This window comes from Neomonachus schauinslandi, chromosome 7, assembly GCF_002201575.2.
Source record: "Neomonachus schauinslandi chromosome 7, ASM220157v2, whole genome shotgun sequence".
In the NCBI taxonomy this organism is placed as follows: Eukaryota; Metazoa; Chordata; class Mammalia; order Carnivora; family Phocidae; genus Neomonachus; species Neomonachus schauinslandi.
The window spans coordinates 1,305,090-1,315,360 of NC_058409.1; the positions used below are offsets into that span (position 1 = coordinate 1,305,090).

The following is a 10,271-nucleotide window of genomic DNA, read 5'->3' on the forward strand; positions in this document are numbered from 1 at the left end:
CTCCTTAAGTTGTGCTCAAAGCCAGCCATATCTCATTGACCCCTCTGTAAATACTGTTATGTGGGTGGTGGGGGTCTATGTGATGTATTTCTGTGGTAGTATTCTGATGGGCTACACCTCATTCAGAATCAAAATGTCTTAAGCATTAAGTAGAGATGAATATGACAATATCTGAATGGATTAGTTATCAGTGTTTTTATTTCTGCAGATAAGAATCAGTGAGACTAAGGAATTAGCCACCATGACCAACATAACAACATTCTTGCTCATGGGATTCCCTGAGGATCAGGTGCTACAGAGACTTTATGCTGCTTTCTTCTCCCTGGTTTACCTGGCGGCGCTGATGGGGAACCTCCTCATTATCACCCTCACCACCATTGACCAGCATCTCCAAACCCCCATGTACTTCTTCCTGAAGAATTTGTCTTTGATTGATATCTGTTACATCTCTGTCACTGTCCCCAAATCTGTCATGAACTCTCTGACCAACAGCCATTCCATCTCCTTCGTGGGATGTGCCTCACAGGTTTTCCTTGTTGTTTTCTTTGCTGGCGCAGAGTTTGCCCTCCTTCTGGTGATGTCCTATGATCGCTGTGCAGCCATCTGCTGTCCTCTGCACTATGAGGCCATCATGAATAGAGGTGCGTGTGTGCAGATGGTGAGAGCATCATGGTTCAGTGGGTGTGTCTATGGATCCATCCATGTAGCAGGCACATTTTCTGTCCATTTCTGTGGTTCCAACATAGTGCATCAATTCTTCTGTGACATTCCATCATTGCTCACGCTTGCTTGTTCTGGGGAGCAAACTCTAGAATATGCATTTATAATTGGTAGTTGTTGTTTTGGATTTATATGTTTTATTTTAGTGGTTGTATCTTATGTTTACATTTTTTCTACTGTTCTAAGAATCCCATCTGCAAAGGGCAGAGTGAAAAGTCTTTCAACCTGCCTGCCCCACCTCACCGTTGTGACATTGTTCTTCTTTTCTGGGATTATCACATATTTAGCTAAAAATTTTAAATCTTCATCTTCACTGAAAGTGTTGATATCAGTACTTTACACTGTGTTACCCCCCACCATGAATCCTCTTATTTACAGCCTGAGAAACTGGGATATACAAATGGCCTTGGGCAAACTGATAGCTGGGAAACTGTTTAGAAGACTTTTTAAATTTAAATATGTAAAATATCATTAAAATTAATTATTTTATTGATGACAGTTATTTCAAAAGAGATACCTCCATTTCCCCTTTGATAGTCCATGAAATTCAGTAATTTGTTTCCTAACAGGGTACCAGGGCAAAATTTTACTCTTACTTATGTAATGGACTACTGTGTTGAAAATATTTAATTAAATGGTTCTCTTCCCTGTTTTGATTTTATATCACGTTTTACTAAGGCGAATATTCTAAATGATTTACATTTACCATAGTGTTCATAAACACATTATGATTGCACAACATTTTCAGGGAAGTCACACAAAATAGCACATTTTACTATTATTCCAGGAAATGCACTTCATATTTAAAGTAAAACTGAGGTTACATTAATCTTAAAATTTTATGTTAAAAATTCTCTTTGGTCATGCTAGTTAAACATTTATTGATGGGTTTCAGAGGAGAACCATCAAAGGAATGGTAAAATTGCTGTGGTTACTGGTCTTTCAAGAATTAAGAATGTCTGAGGATGATGATGACAGCATTCATATAAAAGCCCTTATTCCCAGAATCTCAATAGAAATGCTTTATTTTGTTATAAATAAACTTCAAATCACAATATCGAAATGATTTTGAACACATTTCTTAAATTTCTTTTTTTTCCTTTCTCCATTCTTCCTTTAATCATTTTTTCTTTCCTCTTGTTGTCTTCCTTTTATTTTTGATTTTTTAATTTATTTCTATTTTTGTCCTTTTTTAGTCTTTTCTTCTTCTCTTCAAAATTAGATTTATTTTTTCTTGTATCTACTCAGTTATAAACTTGTCTTAGACTACTTCATATTCTACCTTTCAGATTACCACTTTCCATTCAGGTTAACCCATTACTAAAAACATATTATTTCTACATTGTTTTTGCGATAATCTTGATATAAACACCACTGAATCTATGAGTCCAAGTGTTGCACTTGCTTATTCAACCTCTCTCCAGTGGATGAAAATGGCCTAAACTTGTCACACAAGTATAACAATGCTTTCTTTTAGTTATATACTTTTTTTTTCTTTCACCTCTGTGTCATTTTATTATAATGACTTAAAAAGCATTATTTTCCTGAGCATTTTAAACCAGATTTTGGGATAGAATATTTAAGCAAAAATACTAAATTTTCATATTTATTTTGGATATATCTGATACTTTTGTATCACTATGTATTCATTTTATAATTATTTTATTTAAAATTTAAGGTTCTCCTGGTATTAAGCTCAAAATTTTCTGTTTTATGATCACTTTTTTTTTCCCCCCAGCTCTTCTGCTTGTTATTTGGTGTAAATTTGGACTCATTTGCTCTCTCTTTCAACCACATTAAACAACTCAACAATAACTTTCTTTTTAAAGAAATATATCTAGGGGCGCCTGGGTGGCTCAGTCATTAAGCGGCTGCCTTCAGCTCAGGTCATGATCCCAGGGTCCTGGGATCGTGCCCCACATTGGGCTCCCTGCTCAGAGGGAAGCCTGCTTCTCCCTGTACCATTCCCTCTGCTTGTGTTCCTTCTCTTGCTGTGTCTCTCTGTGTCAAATAAATAAATAAAATCTTTAAAAATATGTATATCTAGGAATTGAGCACTTCTTACAAATTACAATGCTACCAACCTGAATCACAACCCTTATCACCTGTCATTCCAATTTTGCTACAGTCCTGGACACTGTGTGCTGGCTTCCTCTCTTTCCTTTAGTGCATTCTAGACTTAGAACTATGGGTAGAATCAAAAAAAAACAAAACAAAACAAAAAAAGAACTATGGGTAGAATCAACACTAATGGCCCCTTGGGTCACAGCAAGGATAAGGGAAACCCAGTATTCTCCATTGTTTTTCACCCTTGGTGTTTCTGTTACATCTCAGATTTGAATTATCCCACTTATTATTGTACTCAAATCTAGTGTTCTCAGTGCTCCTGGAGCAAGTATACCTTGTCATTGATGCTTCTTCTGGCTGGAATGTCTTTTTTTCCAGATTTCTGTTCAGCTTCATCTCCCTTTTTCTAAATATTTCCCTTGTTTTGTAAATGCTGAGTGAAACTGAATTATGTGTGTGTATGCATTCTTGTCTGTGTTCCATAGTAAAATTTGGTGACTCCAAGTTAAAGTAAACACAAGCCAAAGATTTAGTCAACCTAACACACAATGGGGTTAGTTCTCTTAAATAGAGATGAATGACAATACAGCACAAATATAGAACTAGTATGATTTTCTGAGTTAGTTTACATCAAATTAATATTAGTAAGTTTCTTTTGATAGCGGATTTCTGAAATTTTAAAGTTCTATTTGGACAGATACTGGCCATTTTTATAACCTTGATATTGAGGGAAAAAATGTTAATGACACTAAACCCACAGCTCTATACTGACAAATCATGTAATAAACTTAATTAAATACATTTTATATCATTTTGAAAGGAGACTTTAACTCCTCTAAACATAGAGACATAAATACTGAATATTGGATTCATTACCTGATTAACAAATCACTTCTCTATTATTATTACATTTAGCCAACATGTGCTCAGATTTTTCTACCAAACACTGCCATAATAATTCTGGTGTCTTTTCTTTTCTTTTCTTCTCTTTTTTTCTTTTCCTTTTTCCTTTCCTTTCCTTTCCTTTCCTTCTTTCCTTTTTTTTTCTTTTCTTTCCTTTTCTTTTAGAGAGAGAGAGAGCCCATGGGGCAGAAAAGGGCAGAGGACAGAAGGGCAGAAGAGAGAGAGAAGCTTAAGCAAAATCCATGCTCAGCAGGAGCCTGATGTGTGGCTTGATCTCATGACCCTGAGATCATGACCTGAGCCAAAATCAAGAGTCAGATGCTTAATATAATTATTAAATGTAAAAATGTTTTCTCTTTGTATAGTTTGTATAATTTAATTTGAAAGTTTTCTGTCCAGGTCCTTTCATCATCATTCTCTTTAATTAGTTCAATGATTTACTAGTTCTGTATAACACCCAATGCTCATCATATCATGTGCCCTGCTTAATACCCATCACTCAGCTACCCATCCTCCGACCTCCCTCCCTTTGGTAGCCCTCAGTTTGTTTCCCAGAGTTCAGAGTCTCTCATGATTTATCTCCCTCTCTGATTTCTTCCCATTCAGTTTTCCCTCCCTTCCCTTATTGTCCTCTGTGTTATTCCTTATATTCCACATATGAGTGAAACCATATGATAATTGTCTTTCTCTGCTTGACTTCTTTTACTTAGCATAATACCCTCCAGTTCCATCCATGTTGATGAAAATGGTAGGTAATCATACTTTCTGGTGGCTGAGTAATATTCCATTGTATATATGAACCACATCTTCTTTATCCATTTATCTGTTTAAGGGCATCTTGGCTCCTTCCACAGTTTGGCTGTTGTTTAAGGAATCAATTCCATTTACAATAGCACCAAAATCCATAAGATACCCAGAAATAAACCTAACCAAAGAGGTAAAGGATCTGTACTCTAGAAACTACAGAACTTTTATGAAAGAAATTGAGGAAGACACAAAGAGATGGAAAAACATTCTGTGCCCATGGATTAGAAGAATAAACGTTGTTCTCTTTAAAAATTGTTTTCTTTTTTGTTATATGCAACTAATGAATCATTGAACACATCAAATCTAATGATGTACTATATGGTGACTAACTTAACATAATAAAAATTGTTTTCTTTTAATTTGGTAAGATACCATTGTCAATTAAAGATACAGCACCCATGTGTTCTACTTAGTAAAAAATTTTCCCTTGTAGTTTGCAAATTTTTTATATAAGATGCATATTAAGTAAAAATGTACTTTAATTTTAAGAATTCAAAGTCATCTTCTTAATATTTCTTTTTAAAAATTATTAAATATCATTCACCAGTTGATATTTAAAGTTCTTTCTAACTCTGTCTTTTGGAATTCTATACAATTTCTTTTCTAATTCACACCACACACAGTATCCAAAAATTTAGAAATCATTCAAAATCATTCTTTTGTTTAGAAATTTAGTTAGCAATTTTAGGATATGTATTCTAGAATAAATATAAGATTTAATGCATTGTTTATTAACTATAAGGCTTATTATGTTTGTATAACTGTGTCTTATCCATCTTTGAGAATTTTTCAACCATTATAACTTGAAATAATGTCTCTTCCACTTTTTCTCTCTCTTTCCTTCCTGGGATTCAGATATTCATATATTAGTTCATGAGATGCTAAACCATATGCCCGATAGGTTTTGTTTAATTTTCCTTATTTTTTCTTATGCCTTAAGATCTAATAACTTAGAATGATCTGTCTTCATGTTTTATCATTCTTTATTTGCTTCTTAGAGTTAGCTGCTGAACCCCTCTAGTGAATTTTTCAATTCATTTATTGACTTGTCAAATTTAATTATTCCTTTAAAAAATTCCTATCTTTTTCCATTTGAATTAATTTGTTCTTTGCATTTTCATGGTTTATTGAATTGTAACTGACACATGACACTATGAGTTTGAGCTGTATCAAGTAATGATTTTATATATGTATACCTTGAGAAATTATTAGTACAATGTTTAGTTAACACACATCCACTCACCTGTACACAAATATTTTTTGAGAAATCTTAAGATCTATTCTTTTAGAAGATTTTAAATATACAATACAATATTCTCAACAGCAATCACCATGTTGCATGGTACATCACAAAACATATTTATGTAATAACTAAGTTTGTACCTCTTGAAAACCTTCACCTATTTTGGCCATGCCCCACTCCTGTCCTCTGGCACCAACCCATTCTCTGTATCTGTAAGTTTAACTTTTTCACATTCCACATATAAGTCATATCATACATAATGTGACTTTCTTTCACTTCACTTAGCATAACACCCTCAAATTTTATCCACATAGTCTCGTCAGAATTCCCTTCATTTTTTATGTCTGAATCATATCTTAATTAATTAATAAATAAATAAATTAATTAATATTCACATTACCTTTATCCATTTAGCCATTGAAGAACACTGAGGTGTTTCCATGGTTTGACTTGTAAATAATGATGCAGTGAATGGGGGAAACACATATTTCTTTTTGAGATGGTGATTTTCTTTCCTTTGGATAGTCACTCATAAGTGGAACTTCTGAATTATATGGTAGTTCTATTAATTTTTTGAGAGCCATCATATTATTTTCCATAGTAGCTGCACCAATTTAAATTTACACTAATAATGTCCAAATGTTCCCTTTTCCCAACATCCTTACTAACTCTTCTTATCTCCTGCCTTTTTGGTGATAGAAATTGTAACAAATGTGAAGTGATATCTCGTGATTTGATTTGTATGTCTCTAATTATTAATGTTGAGCATCTTTTCATGTATTTGTTGGACATTTGTACATCTTCTTTGGAAATATGTCTATTCAATTCTATCTATTTTGCAATTGGATTGATTTTTTTTTTTTTTTTTTGCTTTTGAGTTGTAAAAATTCTTTATATATTTTGGATCCTAACTCTTTATCAGATATATGATATGCAAATGTTTTCTTCCATTTTGTAGGTCATACTTTCATTTTGTTGATTATTTGCCATGTAGTAGTCCAACATGTTTATATTTGTTGTATATTTCCAAAAAAAATATTGTCAAGATCAGTGTCAGGTATTTTACTCCTTATATTCTCTTTTAGGAGTTTTGTAGTTTCAGGTCTTCTATTAAGTCTTTGATCTATTTCAAGTTAGTTTGTGTGGCTACTGAAAGATAAGTGTGCTAGGTAATTTTTGCTTGTGGTTGTCCTGTTTTCCCAAAGCCATTTATTAAAGAGACTATTTTTCCTCATTGTGTACTTTAAGTGTAGGTATATTTCTAGACTATATATTTTGTTCCATTAATGTATGTGTCTTTTTATGCTAATTCTATACTCTTTTGGTGACTATAATTTGTAATATAGTTTTAAATTAAAAAAAATATGATGCCTCTAGGTTTATTCTCTCTCAAGATCTTTTTGGCTCTTCAGGGTCTTTTGTGGTTTCATTAAAAATTTAGTGATTGTTCTATTTCTGTGCAAAATGACGTTGCAAATTTTTTTTTAAATTTTATTTATTTATTTGAGAGAGAGTGCATGAGAGCACAAGCAGGGTACAGGGAGAGGGAGAAGCAGGCTCCCCGCCAAGCGGGGAACCCAACGCAGGACTCTATCAAGAGACCCAGGATCATGACCCAAGCTGAAGGCTGACACCCAACTGACTGAGCCATCCAGGTGCCCCAATGACGTTGCAATTTTGACAGTAATTGTACTGAATGTATAGATTGCTTTGACTATGGATATTTTACCAATAATGACACTTTCAATTCATGACCATAGAATAACTTTTATTTATATTTGATTTAACCTCTTGTATCAATGTCATAGTTTTCAGTGTACAGGTCTCTCAGGTCCTTGCTTAAATTTATTCCTACATATTTTATTCTTTTTGATTCAATTATGAAATTGTTTTATTAATTTCTCTCTCTGACAGTTCATCATTTGGGTATAGAAACACAACAAATTTTCATATATTTATTGTACCCTACAATTTCACTAAATTTACTTATAGTTCTACCTGTATTTGGTAGAATCTTTAGAGTTTGCTATAGTAATATCATGGTATTTGTGAAAGCTGCTTCCTTTCTAAGATACCTTTTATTTTTTTCTCCCAAATTCATTGTGCAAGACTGCCAGTTTAATCATGTTGAATAAAAGTAGTGAGAGTGGTGAATATGATGTAAGCTGAAGCCTTATAATATATGGCCTTTTTAATTTACAGGAATATTCCGTCTATACTAAATTTATTGAGTTTTTATCATAAATGGGTGTTGAAATTTGTCAAATATTTTTTTTCTGCAACTATTGAGATAATCATATAATTTTTATTGTTCATTGTGTTAATGTGGTGTATTACATTGATTAATATGTGGATATTGAACCATCCTTGCAACCTTGGAATAAATCCCACTTGATCATGTGTATGGTTATTTTAATGTACTGCTGAAATTTTTGTTAATATTTTATTGGGAATTTTTACATCAATGTTTATCAGGGATATTGGTTTATATTTTTAATTTCTTGAACTGTTCTTGTCTGGTTTTGGTATCAGGTTAATGCTGGTCTTGTTAAATGAAAGTGTTCCCTCTTTTTGTTTGTTTAAGAAATGTTTGAGAAAGTTTGGTATTAATTCTTTCTAAGTGTTTTATTAAATTAACCAAGGAAGCCCTCTGATTTTGGACTTTTTTTTTTTTAAATTTCTGGTTATTGATTTAATCTAAGTTGTAATTGAACCATTCAGACTTTCTATTTCTTCATACTTAGATGGTAAGTTTATAGTTTCTGTTTTCTTTGCCTTCCATTTGCATTGAATATAATTTTTATCCCTTTATTTTCAGTGTGTGTGTGTGTTCTGAAAGCAAATGTAAACCTCTCATAGGCATAATATTGATGGGTCATTTCTAAAAAAAAAAAAAAAAAACTACTTTCTATCTTTCAATTTGATAATTTATTCCATTTAAAGGCAAATAATTATGAATACATATGAAATTAGTATCGCCATTTTGTTAATTTTTTTCTGGCTGTTTTGTAATTCCTTAGTGGGTGTCTTCTCTTGTTTTTTCCCTTTGTGATTTGATAGTTTTCTGTCATGGTGTGCTTCGATTCTTTCTTTATCTTTTGTGTTATATATATATATAATTTAAATAGTCCATTTAAAAAATTATTCATTTATTTGAGAGCGTGGGAGAGAGCATGAGTGGGGGGAGGAGCAGAGAGAGAAGGAGAAGCAGACTCCCTGCCACAGGGTGCCTGATGAGGGGCTCAATCCCGGACCCTGGAATCATGACTTGAGCCAGAAGCGGATGCTTGACCAACTGAGTCACCCAGGTACCCCTAAAACAGTCTATTTTAAGCTAATAACAACATAACTTCAAATGGATACTAAAGCACAGCACTTTTGTTCTCCTCCCCATGTTTTATTTTTTGATGTCAAAATTTACATGTTTTTATCTTCTTTATCCATTAGAAAAACATAATTATAGTTATTTTTAATACTTTTGTCATTTAAAATTCAAACTGGATTTATATTTGGCATACCTACCACCATTATAACATTAGAATATTCTGAATTTAACTATATATTTTTACCCAGTTAAATTTATACTTTCATATGTTTTTCTGTTACTAATTAGTGTCCATTTGTTTGGCATGGAAATTTTTCTTCAATATTTCCCATAAGGCTGTCCTAGTGGTGATGTGATCCTATAGGTTTTCTTTGTCTAGAAACTTCTTTATTTCTCCCTCAATTTTGAAGGGCAACTTTTTCAGGTAGTGTACTTTTGGTTGGTAGTTTTGTTTGTTTTTTTTCTCCAGCATGTTGAAAAGATCACCTCACTCCCTTCTGACTGGTCTGCAAAATTTCTGCTGAAAAATCTGCTATAGACTTATGGAGTTTTCTTTGTATATAACAAGTTTTTTTTTTTCTCTTGTTGATTTTAAGATTACTTCCTTATCTTTACCTTTTGACAATTTAATTATAATATGTGTCATTGTGGGTATCTTTGGATTTGTCTTCTTTGGAATTCTCTGCACTTCCTGGACCTGGATGTCTGTTTTTTCACAGCTCAGAGAAGTTTTCAGCCATTATTTCTCCAAATAAATTTTCTGACCCTTTTTTTGTATATCTTCTCCTTCTGAGATGCCTAATGTGAATATCACTCCACTTGATGGTGTCTCATAAGGCCTTATAACATTTTTTTCCATTTTTTCCTTTGTGCTCCTCTCATTGATAAGTTCTACTATGCTACCTTTCAGTTTTATATTTCCTTCCACTTCACTAGAGTACTATTGAACTCTTCTATTGAATTTTTCTGTTCAGTTGTATTTTTCAGCTCTGTTTAGTACTTCTCTGATTGGCATTTTGCATTTTTTATCTCTGTTTAAATTCTTAATTGTTTTGCATTGTTCTCCTAGCCTTTTTGGCATCTCTATGACAATTATTTTGAACTGTTTATAGGCAAATTGCTTGTCTCTGTTTCATTAATGTCTGTTTCAGGGTTTTTATACTTTTTTTAAAACACATTTTTCCCCATTTCCTTGACTCATAGTGT

The 10,271-nt window shown here is 32.7% G+C and overlaps 1 protein-coding gene across 1 annotated transcript; it reads left to right on the forward strand.

The window, feature by feature from the left end:
- The first annotated feature begins 241 nt into the window (after positions 1–241).
- Positions 242–1,786, forward strand: LOC110582333 (olfactory receptor 14A16-like). The gene is made up of 2 exons (XM_021692322.2): positions 242–1,180; positions 1,616–1,786. Exons 1-2 carry the CDS (start codon positions 242–244, stop codon positions 1,784–1,786), a joined length of 1,110 nt encoding a protein of 369 aa, XP_021547997.2.
- The last annotated feature ends 8,485 nt before the right edge of the window (positions 1,787–10,271 follow it).

What these genes read in the sequence shown, in the direction of transcription:
- LOC110582333 (XM_021692322.2), top strand. Translation starts at nt 242, where the DNA reads ATGACCAACATAACAACATTCTTGCTCATGGGATTCCCTGAGGATCAG. An exon ending in GACTTTTTAAATTTAAATAT is followed by an intron (nt 1,181 to 1,615) that starts GTAAAATATCAT and finishes GATGGGTTTCAG; the next exon opens with AGGAGAACCATCAAAGGAAT.